Raw genomic sequence first — 14,826 nt, 5'->3', positions numbered from 1 at the left:
ATTTTATTTAAATAGTAGGAAGGAAATGTTATCAGACTCTATGACATAGTCTTCTTCTTTCGGCTTTTTCCCGGTTAGGGGTCGCCACAGCGGATCACCATCTGCTCATGATTGGCAGTGGTGTTTTACAGTGTCGAGTTGCCAGCCCGATGCTCAACCTTCCACAGAAGGCACACACATGCACGCACTCACACCTAGGGCCAATTTAGTGTGTCCAATCCACCTACAGCATGTCTTTGGGATGTGGGAGGAAACCGGAGCACCCAGAGGAAACCCACGTGACCACAGGGAGGACATGCAGACTCCGCACAGAAGGCATCCCAGCCGAGGATTGAACCGGAGAACCTCTTGCTGTGAGGTGGCAATGCTAACCGCTGTACCACCGTGGCCGCCCTACTCTATGACATATTCTAAGCTTCAGAAAGCTAATATTAACAATATGATTAGACTAGTGCACTTTATGTGTTATAACTGTTGAATAGAAATATAGCTTTAGATCTGTATAAATATTTTATAGTTGAACATCCTTTGGTTACAATATTACATGGTCTTCTAAAAATACACAAGAACCCATTTTTACCACTGATGAGGCCAATCATGTCAGGCCGTGGTTGGGTTAACAGAGCCCTTGTCCATATGTGGAAAAAATGTTGAGACCAGTTCTTGATTCAGCATTTATAGTATTAAGGGATACTAAACAATTTTTACGAATCTACCACAGATTATCAGTTGTTAAAAGACTGCTTGATGGTGACTTTAGATGTTAGTTCTGTGTTCCCAAATGACATAGGTCATCAGTTTTTCTGATGAGTAAAAATCAGTATTCTAATGGACAAGTTAACTTGATATGCTTGTCTGTGGAGTTAATTTTAAAGAGTAACATATTTCTGTCCGATGGTAATTATTATTGGTAGAAATTGGGGGTTGCTACGGGTATGCCTTGTCCAAATGGCAATGTTAACATGGCTTTGGCCCAAGGGGAAAATACACATGTCCTGGAGGGGTAATAGATTTTCACAATATGTTAAATGTTACAAAAAGATTTTTTAATGATGTCTTGGTCCAATGGACATGTACCCCTTAGTTATTGATGGAGGTTATAGATTATCTCCATACTACTACCTCCTTTCTGAGATTCTCTTATAAATATTCAGCTCAGGAAATGGAGTTCCTGGATGTGAAAATCAATAAGACATCTGACTTTTATTTTGATACAAGTTTGTGTAGGAAATTATGTAGAAAAAAAAAATCTATTACACAGGAATAGTATGCACCCAAGATTACATATATATAAAAAATATTTTGAAAAAAGTCATGGTATAAGATTATCCAGACTAAACTATAAGAATTTTGAGGAAAGATTGCAAATTTTGCAACAAGAATTTTAGGACAGAGGATATCAGCAAAGGAATAATAGAGCAAAACTGTATTTTTCAGCAGCCATACAGAATGAGTCACAGGGCTCCAGTCATTCAAAAAGATCAGAGAATTTGAGTGTTTCGCTATACCACTTAAGCGATATAAATGCTGTTTGTGATATAGTTAAGAAAAAATTGGCCCTTTTTTTTTAGCCGACAGCAAGATTAAATGGATTGTAGGTGATCGGCTGCAATTTTGCTTTAAAAACAAACAAAAAAAATCTTTTAAAAAGATTATTTTGTTTTATGAATAAGCCTGTAATGGTGGGCCATTTGGAATGAATAGGCACATTTCCATTCAGGTCATGCAATTTCTGTAGATATATAAACACTAAAAATTATTTTGTTCATCATACTACTAAGAAGAGTTTAAAGCTTAACCGATATCTAGACTGCACACGTAATTTGATTTACTTAGCTCAATGCACTACCTGTTCCTCTTTTTATATTGGGAAGACCAATTGCTCTTTAAGAGAGTGTATTAGAGAACATATTTATGAAAAATAGAAGTCAGACATTAAGAATGTACTAGCGAGACATATAAATGAAAATGGAGACAATCATTTTTTTTACTTTTATGATTTTAGAGTTAAGTGAAGATCCAAGGTTAGGTGATTTTTAGGAATAAAACAGAGCAACATGATAACTTGGTACCCTTTGCAGGCATAGTCACTTCTTAAACCCATACACAAGAATAACCGTAGCCTCTACATACCTATTACCCTCTCTCCTCTATGGTGCCCCCTCTACTTACTAACATCCAAAGCTCTTCTAAACTTAAAATCAAGGCATGCTACAATAATCGCCAAATTCGCAACCAACTCCAAACACTCCACCCATCACTGCACTGCCTTAACATCAGTGAACTGGCTAGAACTACCTCTCCTATCTGCAAGTAACCACAGCTCACAAAATACTCTTCAAACTCCTAGACTGTCCTGCCCTTAACTCTGCATTCAACTTCTACCACCTAAATAGGCCCCTTAGATCAGAGGACCAAAAGCTTTTACAAGTTTACAAACCTAACTTCCCACCCGCCCAGCTTCTTTACTCTTACTCTATAGCCAAGAACTGGAATACTTTGCCTCTAAACATCAGAACAACTCAAAAACCCCTCCCTTTTCAATACTTCCCTTCATACCCACCTTTCTTCATGCTGGAAGTATACTTGCACCAAGCCCCCCTCGATGCATATTTCTTGACATCATTGTCTTGTGTTTTTTTTTTTTTTATATATTTTTGTTTTATGGCATTGTACCACTGTATAAAGAGATCACAGTCACAATTAGCCATGTATATACTTACCTAGAACTGATTTCTATAAGCTCACTATGTTTCAGTGATGTTCCTGTTCCATGTTCGTCTCAACACTTGTATATAATCGCCCAGTAAAACACAAGTCTGCCGCTTCAGTGCAGCACATTAAGCTGCTGTGAAGCATGGACAGAAAAAATAAGGCAAATTGTCTTTTTTTTAACATTTGCTAAATGCGGCTTTGCAGTTTAATGATAATATAGAAAAAAATAGTGTGTCTGTGAGACAGCACATCTGAAAGTCCAAGAGAGGGACACAGACTGTATACATCAAACTTCTTCCACCCACAAAAAGCATGACTTACCCACACTGTAAGTGACGTACTTCAGTGTAAGGCCGGTCTATAAACGGGCTTATAAAAAGGGCCAGATTGCAAAAGGCCTGTTCTCAGTGTAAGTGGCCATCTACACTGAGAGCAAGTCTTTTGGAATCAGAATGACTGTCTATACAATAAGTATAAAACTCTCAATGTCTGGCATTATTGCCCGACTACTCTTCCGTTATATACCAGCAAATGAAACAGTCTACGAGGGACAGAGCAAACCTGTGTGGCAAAAAATCATGGATGTTCTCCCAAGTCAGGGACAGTTAAGATGCATGTGAGGTTACAGTTCCTGGCACTGTGTGTCCCCCCGCCACATTCATTTGATCACATTGAGACTTCTGAGGTGTATTAAGTCAACAAAGTGGCTGTAATTGCTGGCCACATGTGTTTCTACATATATGTATGGGACTGTCCCTGTGCATCCGAATGTGTGTGCAGGCATTAAATAATTTATATGCTGGGTGTAAAATACAATAACATATGCTGCAGCAAGTTTGAGGCATTAGGTGAAGTAACTACTGCACATCAAAAATATTTAAAAAAAAATGTATATAATACTAAAGAAAAAAAATAGCCCATTCTCCAAGTATAATATTGCCCTCCAGAGTGAGCATTAATTTGGAAATAATGCCATTCTGGGGTGGTATGCCCCTCCTCTGCACAGCACCCCTAGGTGGGCATTAATTCCCTAATAACACCCATCTTCTCAGGCATTACTTCTTGCTTAAGTCTATAATGGAATACACTTGTATTACATTTTTAATCAGGACTGTATAGGTTCTATTATAATTACTGTGATTAAAAAAAATATTTAAAAAAAAGTAAACTACAATATCAAGTTACATTTTTGGGTGAGGTCTTTACATCTATGAAATAAATAATGCAAGTAGGTCACCTGTAGTGAAGTGGTGTACTTATCAGGCTCTCCGAACATGTACAAGTAGCTTATCCTTGTCAGGACTAAAAAAGTAGAGCAAGGTGAGCCTGAAAGGTTCGATAATCCTTGGTCACACCACCAAGGATTACAGTACTTTACAGGCTCACTTTTCTATGCTCTTTACATTCCTGGATTATCAACAGTGTGTGTATCTCTCCTACACATAAAGTTTGTTAAGCTTTCCACACTGGAAAGGGTTTTTAAATCACTGTTCAGAGTTTGTATGCAGTGTGTGTTTTTATGACTGTTTCAAAGCTAAAGATCTAATGTCATCCATACAATATTCCTTACCCTTTAGCTCCAAAAAGCATACTAGCCTGATTAATAAAATAGTTTGCTATTTTCTATAGCATCTCAAGACATGACAGCATCATTAGGCTTAGTAAATTAAACATCTTCCTTCAGACTGTGTTGTTTTCCTTCAGAGTATTTTTATATTCCATTAAGTATGCCTCCCAAAAAAATACAGATGTACTCAATGACAGTGTTACCAGTCTCTCTGTTAGCACATAAACGCATACACTTGAAGCTTTGCTTACCGCTATGACAAAAGTCTTTAATTTGTAGCATAAAAATAATTTGCCAGCACTGCTAAATTAATTATAAAGGTTTACCTCCTTCGCATTCTGAATCTTCCAGGCAGAAGCTGGCTTTATGACCTTCAGCTACCTTTGTTCCATTAAGGCTCAACAGATCATAGTATGTAAATACTTCCATGCTGTGGTAATGCCTAAAATGAAAAGGATACTATTAGTAAAAAGTCTCAACTAAAGTAGATGGGTAGGACAACTAAGCATACATTAGCCTTAAGGTAAATTAAGGTACATTCACTGTGTTGCTATTTCAGTTGTCATAATGAAGGATAGATGATGATGGTATCAAAGTGCTCACTATACCTAATATATGTAGGAACTTGGAATAGTGGTGCAACATAACTGTGCACACTATGTATAAGGTAAACATAAATGGCTGTGCACTGACTGCGGATTACACTGTATACATGGCTGAATCAGGGGATGCAGGCCTGCTTACTTCTGACTGATCTTACCCTAGCTGTGACAGCTATAGTAAGTGTCAGAGAAATATGGAAATCAGAAGAGGAAATGGAAAATATCTGACAGATGAACATCGTGTGAAAAAGGATAGAGAATAATAAAAGAAATGCTGAATATGCCAATGACAAAAAAACTCTCTCTGTCCACAAACCTATCAAATCTGCTGAGCATGGTCTGTACTCATACCATGTTGTTAAGGCCTGGAACTCCTTAGCTGGATTCATCAGGTCAGTACCATCCCTCCAGTCCTTTAAAACCATTCTGTAAGACATCATAGCCAAAACCTGTCTTTGATTTTGCTCAACCCCAGGATAAACTATACTAAATATGAATAAATGCATGTTCATGCCTTACATCTCCTTACCCTCCCTTCTTTACACACTTCCTAACATCAATTTCTCTCCCCTGACTATCTAAATATGGCATAATTCTAGTTTTCTCACTCACTTCACATTGCAATTTCTGTTCATATTATACTAATTTATTAATTTCTGTAAACTGACCAACATTTCTCTAAATATTAAATTATTGTCATACAGGTTATCTATTTTTAACCAATGTTGACACATTATGTCTAATTTACTGTACATATTTCAGTTATAGATGTTTTGTATTCTTTTTTGAAGCTTGTAAAGTTATTGTCCTTAAAATGTTTTTGAAATACTTGTGGAGTTTTTCTGCCCAACTCTCCACTGAAAATGGGAACCTACCCAGACTTTCCCTTTGATCAAATTTCAGTAAATAAATATATTAATGTTATGTTGTTCTATCTTCGCTGTAATTCTTGCTGGTTATGGCTCTGACTCGGCCAAATACTAAAGCTCAAGAGCTTCTACTGGCTCGAGGCTAACCCCTACCTCATGATGGTCTGGGCCAAATCCCTAGATCTCGGTTTCCGCTCAAGCATCGAGGTTGCTGTCTGGCTGGCTCATTGGCTAAGTAGACTAATTTTATATTTTTTCAGTGTTGTTTCCTTGATTTTCTTTAACTCTCTTCTACTTTTAACAGTTAGAGGGCTCTCGCGGCCCATTTTGAGTTAGAGGACCGCTCTCACTTTCCTTTTTCTTCAGTATGTTCTTTCTTCTTGAGAATCTTTTAAATTTGAAGTTTCTCTTTCTTCCCCTATCCTAATTGTAGAGAGCACCGTTTAAGTTAGAGGGCTCTCGTGGCCTGTTTGACTTGGAGGGCCGCTCCCTTCCGTCTTTTGTTTTGTCAAAAAAAAAAAAAAATCATCTTTCTTACAAGATAGCTTTTTTTCTGCTTGTAGTAGTAGTTTTACTTCCCTTGTCTATAGCTGTTATATCTTGGATAATGTCTAAAGAAAGAAAAAGAGCATCGACTATCTGGGTTTAAAAAATGTGATAGATGCACCCAGAAAATGTCGATCACTGATGGCTGTAATAGCTGCGTCTACTGCCTCGGTGAGGTACATTTACAGGACCCTTGCACTATCTGTCTTGCTTTCAGTAGCAGGGTGCTCCATGAAAGGAAGAGAAAACTAATTGATAGGGGTTTAATGAAAGGGCCCTTTCAGGAGTGTTTAGACAAAGGACAGAGCTCCAAATCTTCCTCCCCTACTTCCTCTAAGATGCAGTTTATCAAAAGACTGGCTTCTTTGGCTCCATTGTCTGAGCCACTTAAAGAGATTGTGATATCGGAACAGAGGGCTCTCGCTTCCACCACAACCATTACTTCTGCAGCTCCAACAGTATACTTGGAGTGAGCAGAAGCATTGCGTAGAAGACACTCCCCAAAACTGGAGCCTGTCTCATCTAGCTTGAGATCACCCATTTTGGAACAGGGCAGATCTCCTTCCTTATCCACCCATTCCTCCAGGAGTTTATCTGATGAGGACGTGGAGTCGGTGGTGAAGAGATTACTCAAAACACCAGCCCTGGCAAAAATGTTATCTCCGGACCCGAAGGTCTCTGAGCCTTCCATTCCTACATGCCCTGTTGTGATTCCTCCTCTGACCATCTCGGCATCTTTGGAGCTCGAGAGCTCGGATCCAATAGTAGTGGAACCATCGGCATTGAGAGCCACATTGGAATTTTCGGTGCCGACTGCTCTAACTTCCTCAACTCCATCAGAAGTTGAGGGGTCTGGGAGCAGACGCTTGGCAGCTGGGTCCGGGGGGAAAGTTGGCGTGGACTGCGGTCCTACCTGACTCTTCCTCTCGGTGCCTCGGCTAGGTTTAGTTCAGCTCCCATGTCAGCTTCGGAGCCATCTGCCTTGCCTTGGAGTTGACCCTCTGTTGCTTCAAGAACTAGGAGATTCCTTTCAGGGTACAGCAGCTTTGGGGTCCACAGATAAAGTTTGATCTGAAGTAGTTAACTTCATTTTATCTGCAACCTGTGGGTATTCAGATCCATATCGGATCCGAGCCGGCAACTTTACAAGCATCTGCTCTGAGCTACAAGCTCTTCCCCCTTAACCATAACCCATCACCATCTCCTGCCTTCCCTCAGATCTCGTTTGCCGCTTCGTGCATCAGCATCATGGTCTCTGTAGCTCTGAGCCTTAGGGATGTTGTAAGTGCCTTTTGGTATATTTTTGTGTGTAGTGAGAGTTTTCTCAGTTAGTTCCCTTTCCTCCCCCAAATGCTTGTTCGTCGTTTAAAAAAAAAAAAAGTTTTTAGTTTTGTGAAGTAGTAGTCATAGTGTAGGCCCTTCCCTTCCATATAGGTGTGCGTGGTCATAGTGTGTTGGGGTTTGGTAGGTGTGGCTGTGTGTGTGTAAAATGTCTGATCAGCCTAAACCTATGTTCAAAAAATGCACAAAGTGTGGCCATAAGCTTTTACTGGTGGATGGTCATACTCTGTGTGTTGTTTGCCTGGCTGTTCTCCATTTATCCGTCCGTGCAGTGTGTGTGCTGGATTTAATCTGAGGGCCCTGAAGGATAGGAAGGCCAAACTGGTGGCTAAAGGCCTGCTTCCATGCTGGACTCTTCAGCCTCGGCTTCTGCAACTCCTGGCCAACCCTCCCCCAGGCTGGGACACACCCTCCCGCTAGACCTGCTAAAGGGGATGTTAAAGGGAGAGACAAGAAAAAAGATACAGATAGGAGAGACAGAGAAAAGAAAGGAGATAGGCCCCGTAAACAGTCTCCAGATCGGGAGTCCTTCCCTAGCCCACCTTCCAAGGTATCGAGACCTGTGTCTCCTCAGCTCCAGTCCCCCATATTCTCCTCGAAGCCTTCGGAGCTAAGGCCTTCATCCAGATCTTCTCAGCGACCAGCCAGATCTGAGTTGGTCGCTTCCTCGTGCTCGACTCAAGAGCCTTTCTGAAATGGATATGGCTAGGATGATGAGATTTATTCGGACCCAAACCCAGATGGGAGTCTTGTCAGGCCCCTCTCCCTCTGGAGGGGGAACCTCCATGCCCTTCTTTCATCTAATTTCTCCTTCCCTGATCCAGCCTGCGGTTTCTGGGTTTATGGATCCAAGGATCTTCAGAGCTGGGGGTTCGGCACCGATGGTTCCTTCAACCTTGACTCCGGCGATTACCTTGAGTTCCTTGAATCTAACCAATTTGGATCCGAGCAGCTCTCGGGGCCAAGGATGGGGAGTCGGACCCGAGGGGATGGAGGTGTCTTCAGCTCTGACTTTGTCAGATCCGAGCCATTCCTTTGGAGCTCTGGTTACCCTAGCCTCGGCCCCGATCCTCACAGTGGACCCAGAGAGAGCTTCCTCCTTGTTGGGTGCTAAGGAGGTGTGTTCTCCATTGGTGTTCAATGTGGTGGAGAGGGTTCTTTCCCAAGGATCAAGACCCCAGCCTATTTCCTTGGATTCCGCCCAGAATCCCTCGGATTTGGTTATGACTCCCTTCAGCTTGTCTCAGGGACAGCCCGTGCTAGAGGAGCCCCAGGCGGTTCCCATGGAGGAACCCCCCGTGGCTCACAAGCCCTCTTCAGAGAGTCCCACCAAAGAGGTTCCTCATAAGCACACGTGCAAAAGGAGGCACCTGGACTCCCCCGAGTCCTTGACAGAAGACACTTTTTTAGATGAAGGAGAAGGTTCCCCCAGGTCACCTCCCGAGGATGTCTCCTTTGGAGACATCATGGAGATCCTCTGCCAGAGGGGAGGTTGGCCAGCCCCAAAACCTTCTACAGATGAATCAGTGTTCCTGGAGGCTTTTGGCATGGGCCCATCTATGTCCTGGGTGTCCCCGCCGGTGGATCCCTTGGTGGATCTTATCAACACGCGGGCATGGAAAGAGCCTGACACCATAGAGCCAATATCTAAGTGCCCGGACAAGATCCTTTCTCCACTCTCAGACAGACAGGCCTGGTATAAGTGATCCCCCATGGATGCTATGGTGGTTGCAGCAGCCACCAAGAGGGAACTGGCTCTGGAAGGTTCCTCGGTCCACCCTCCGGACATGGAGTCCAGGATGGTGGATCGATTTGGGAAGTGAGTATATTCTTCAGTGACATTTTCCATCCGAGCGCTGAACTATTTTGCACATGTTATACAACTGATGCGAGACCTAGTCATGGAGTTAGCTGGGTCGCCCCCAGAGTCTTTGTCACAGGAGGACAGGCATCTGTTCTCCATGAAAATGTTGACTCTTAAGTCAGTATCAAACACGTCCATGCACCTTTCCCATGCTACAGAAGGAGCAGCTAGGGGGGCTGGGACTGGCGTAGCTATGAGGTGACATGCTTGGCTCAGACTGTGTAAATTTGTGGACCCCTTCGAGGTGTCTTTCATGAATACTCCCTTCGATGGTTCCTCTCTTTTTGGGAAGACTGTACATGACACCCTTCTCCAGAGTGAAAAAGACGGGAAAGACCATGTCTGCCATCGGAATTCGCTTCTCTAGTCCTCAAAGATCCTTTTCCAGGAATCAGAGAAGGCAAAAGAAGATGTGGTTCCAGAAATCACAGTTTTCCTGGGACTCTCAGGACAACTTGTACCCTAGAGGCAGAGGGGGGCATGACAGATGCCATACCAGAGGCAGAGGGGTCCAAGGAACTTTGAGTCTAGTGAGCCCTTCTCGGACAGGCCCACGCAGCAGCCCTGAGGGGTTGCCTGACTGTCCTACTTTGGAGGCAGTCGGGGGAGATCATCACTGCACCCAACGGCGTGGGAGTCCATTTCTGCAGATCATTGGGTGCTTCATATAATATCCAGAGGCTACACCATCCCGTTTACTGCCCCTCCTATCCAACCAAAGTGCCTCCCAGATGTCCCACCTGCTCAAAGGGAGACGGCAGCGCTAGAGATTTCCAAGCTGCTTCACAGACGAGCCATCGAACCGGTCCCCCCAATCAGTCTGGGTCAGGCACTTAACTCCAGGTTCTTTTTAGTGCCAAAAAAGACGGGGGACCTCAGACCCATTTTGGACCTATCGCCAAACAGAAATTCTGGATGGTCACCCTGCAGTTCATTCTACCTTATCTTCAAGAATGTAACTGGATGTGCTCGACAGACCTCCAGGATGCTTACTACCATATCAAGATCCACAGAAGCTCCAGGGGATTCCTTCACTTCCGGCTGGGAGCCAGTCATTTCCAGTTCAGAGCCCTACCCTTCAGTCTCACCACAGTCCCCAGGGTGTTTACCAAGGTAATGGCAGCTGTAGCAGCTCACATGAGGCTTCAGGGGATTCAGGTATTCCCTTACCTAGATGACTGGCTCCTTGCTGCTTCCACCAAGCGTCTTCTTTGCCAAGCCAGAGACTCCTTCCTTCATCTTGCAGACCTGCTAGGGATTACGATCAATGTTTCCAAGTCCCTCTTGGACCCAGTACAGATCTTGGACTTTACTGGGGCATGGCTGGACACCCTTTGACTGAAATTCTTTCTAACTCCAGACAGGGTCCAGAGTCTATGGGCTCATGTGTTGATAATTCTTGGCCCCAGGTTACCAAAGGTGGGCGACGTTCTCAGAGCCCTGGGCTCTATGGCTGCAGCAATCTCTATCCTCCCCTGTGCATGTCTTCACATGCGGGTTCTTCAATGGACTCTAGCTGTACAGTGGTCTTGGCAAGACCTCCCCATGGAATATCCAATTCAAATCAGCAAAGCCTGCAGGGCATCACTCCTCTGGTGGCTTCAGTCCCCGGAGATTGCAGTGGGATCCCCATTAGTTTCACCCACAGCCCAAGCCACAGTAACCATGGATGCCTCCCAGCTCGGGTGGGGGCATTATCTGGGGAGGACGGTCCAAGGCACGTGGTCCCAGATCAAGACCAGATTGCACATCAATGTTCTGGAGATGAAAGCTGTGCATTTAGTGTTGTAAGCCTTCCACACTGTTCTTCCTCCAGGGACTATTGCAATTCAGTCAGACAACATGACAGTTGTCTGGTACATCATCAAACAGGGAGGAACCAGATCTTACCCTCTGTGTCATGAGGCCATTAGTGTGTGGGAGTGGGCAATCTCCACCAGTCGGTTTCGGATTGCAATGCACATCCCGGGACACTCCAACATTTTAGCAGACAGATTGAGTCAGACTATTCTAATGCCATATGAGTGGTCTCTGAAAGTGGAGGAGATATTCCTTGCATGGGGACAGCCTTGCTGTGATCTCTTCACATCTCCTTCCAATGCGAAGTGCAACGAGTTCTTCACTCTGATTCCCTCACTAGAGGATCCCCCCAGAGAGACGCTCTAGTCCATGCTTGGCCTCCCGGGTTACTGTACGCTTATCCCCTGTTATCACTCATTCTGAAGTTTCTTCAGAAAGCTAGTCAACTGGGGTGCAAAGTGATCCTCATTGCCCCATTCTGGCCTCAAGTGTGGTTCCCCTTCCTCTGCTCTCATGTTCTAGCTCCTCCTTGGATTCTGAATCCCTGCCTGGATCTCATTTCTCATCCCTCGGGCACCTGTCCATCCAACCTGGACAGCCTCAAGCTGACAGCTTGTTTGCTCCAGTTCCCTTGATTGCCAGGACTCCTGGTCTTTTGTGTTCAGTGAAAACTATTCTGGTGGTGTTTCATAAGGCTTCCACTAGGAAGATTTACCGCAGTAATTGGAAACAATTCTCTATTTGGGCTTCTCAGAGAAACCTGGATCCTTTTACAACCCCTCTCTCTGCAGTGTTGGATTTCTTAGCCAGCATTTTCCAGCAAGGGGCTAGTTCCTCTACTGTGAAGGTGCAACTGGCAGCTATTTCGAAATTCCATGTTTGTGAAAATATGAATACCCTGGCCTCTTCTAGACTGTGTAAGGCTTTTCTCAAAGGCACCTTTCTTTTGCGTCCTCCAATTAAGAACTCTGTTCCTCCTTGGGACCTTACCTTTGTTCTCCAGGCTTTAGTTGCTCCCCCCTTTGAACCTGCAGCATCAGAAGATTTGAAGTTCTTATCCTGGAAGACAGCCTTTCCTAGTGGTCACTACGTCAGCTAGAAGGGTTTCTCAGCTTCAGGCTTTGTCTGCCATGCCCCCTTACTTGATCTTCCATAAGGGCAGGGTTTCTCTCCATACAAACCCTTCTTTCTTACCAAAAGTGGCTTCTGAATCAAACAATTAACCTGCCTGTTTTCTTTCCAAATTTTCAGAACAAGGGTGAATATAAACTGCATTTGCTAGATATTCATAGACAACTTTGTTTTTATTTACACAGAACAAAGCCCTTCCGTAAGTCTGACCAGTTATTTGTCTTTTTCTAAGCCCTTTTTGGGTAAAGCCATCTCCAAGGTTTCCTTACCTACATGGATTACACTATGTATTTACAAAGATAAAGGTTTGTCTCCACCTGGTCTTGTTAAAGCTCATTCTACCAGATATATGGCAACTTCTGCTGCCTTTTGGTCTAGGGTCTCATTGGATTTCATTTGTGTGGCAGCAACTTGGGCAAAGTCACATACCTTCATTTCTCATTATAAGTTAGATTTGATCTCCAGAGGGAGAGCATCCTTCGGCTCTGCAGTGCTCAGGAATATCCTTCCATGAGGGCCTCCCAGGAGTTTGAGTAGCTGGGGACTCTGTCCCACAGGTTGCAGATAAAATGAAGTTAACTACTTCAGATAAAGAAGTTATGTGCTCACCATAACGTTCCACCTGAGTAGTTATACTTTATTTTTCTGCAACCTTCCCACCCTCCTTCCCCCGAACCTTCTCATGAGATTTTCATGTATGGTTTATGCTAAGCGGAGTTGCTGATTGGTTTGAGTTGCAGCAAACTCGATCTAAGGGAAGGCAGGAGATGGTGATGGGTTATGGGTAAGGGGGGGGAAGCTTGGAGCTCAAAGCAGATGCTTGTAAAGTTACCGGCTCAGATCCGATATGTATCCGAATACCCACAGGTTGCAGAAAAATGAAGTATAACTACTCAGATGGAACATTATGGTGAGTACATAACTTCTTTTTCGCAGCTCTCCACCCTCACTTCCATTGCAAACTCCTCCATGAGACTGATTTCTTACATGGTGGATGGAGCGAGTAGGGCAGCAGCAGTAGGAATTTCCCTCAGGAGACATTCCTGGATGCACCTTTGCAATTTTGCCAAACCCTTTAGGTCTTCCTTTACCAACGTCCCCCTTTGGTGGTTCATCCTTTTTGGACAAAAGATGAAAGATACTTTAACCAGCTGTGAGCAGTATGTGAAAACCTTATGTGCTATGGGAGTTCATTTTTCTGCCCAGTCTAGACCTTATCCCAAAGGTCAAAAGGGCAGAAAAATGTGGTTTTGCAAGTCCCAAAATGTTTTTTCTGATGCACATGGTGACTCTTCCCCCAGGGTCAGAGGGGGAAGTTATAATGGAAGACGCCAACCGCGCAGCAGAGGAGGTCAGCAAATCCAGGGCAACAGAGATACATTCTCTGACAGGCCCTTTGAGTGCTCCTGAAAGGAGGCCCATCTGCTATTCTCTTGAGGCAGTTGGGGGTCGATTGTCATTGTACCCAAGCGCCTGGCAAGAAATTTCCTGAGACAATTGGGTACAAACAATAATATCCAGAGGTTATTACATACCCTTTTCTACCTCCCCACCAAAAAAATCGGTCCGTACCAGATGTCCCACCCCGCCAAAAGGACCATGCAACAAAAGTGGTAATCTAGTTGCTAGAGAAGAGAGTCATCCAAGAGGTCCCCGCAGACGAAATAGGATCCAGGACTTAATCGGGATTCTTTTTAGTTCCAAAAAAGACAGGGGACTGGAGATCCATTCTAGATCCCAGCAAACTAAACAAGTCAGTGAAGAATTCAAAGTTCCAAATGGTAACTCTGCAGTCAGTTTTCCCATTTATAGGGAAAGACAATTGGATGTGCTCAACAGATCTCCAGGATGCGTACTACCATATAAAGATGGACAGGCAATCCACGAGACATGCTTTCAGCTAGGAGCCAGTCATTACCAATTTCAAGCCCTGCCTTTTGGTCTCACTACAGCCCCCAGAGTGTTCACCAAATGCATGACAGTGGTCACGGCTCACTTGAGATGTTATGGATTCTGGGTGTTTCCATATCTAGATGACTGGCTCCTCACCGCCACCACCAGGCATCTACTACTTCAAGCAAGGGATGAAACAATGTCACTTTGCACCAGACTAGGCATCACAGTAAACTTAAAAAAATCTGCCTTGTTGCCATCTCAACATATTACCTTCTTAGGCACAAATCTGGATTCAAAAAACATGACAGCAAAACTCATTCCAGACAGAATTCAATCCCTTCACTGGTAAATCAAGATTTTGATGTCAAAGAAAAAAATTCAAGCCAGATTTGTGCTGCAAGTTCTGGGTACCATGGCAGCAGCTATCCTCCTAGTGCCACTAGCACGTCTACACATGAGAGTTCTACAATGGTTGCTCTTTGCTCAGTGGTCAAT

The 14,826-nt window shown here is 43.8% G+C and overlaps 1 protein-coding gene across 1 annotated transcript in view; it reads right to left on the bottom strand.

The window, feature by feature from the left end:
* Positions 1-14,826, bottom strand: part of LOXL2 (lysyl oxidase like 2) — an 836,537-nt gene that overhangs the window by 168,534 nt on the left and 653,177 nt on the right. Inside the window, exon 11 of the mRNA XM_044083118.1 lies at positions 4,609-4,724. Coding sequence (XP_043939053.1) covers positions 4,609-4,724 — 116 coding nt within the window. The remainder of the gene's footprint in view (positions 1-4,608; positions 4,725-14,826) is intronic.

This window comes from Protopterus annectens, chromosome 9.part0 (assembly GCF_019279795.1).
Source record: "Protopterus annectens isolate FY-2018-M chromosome 9.part0, PAN1.0, whole genome shotgun sequence".
NCBI classification, from domain to species: Eukaryota; Metazoa; Chordata; order Ceratodontiformes; family Protopteridae; genus Protopterus; species Protopterus annectens.
Note: the sequence above shows the minus strand (reverse complement) of the source record. Positions and strands in the feature narration are given on the sequence as shown.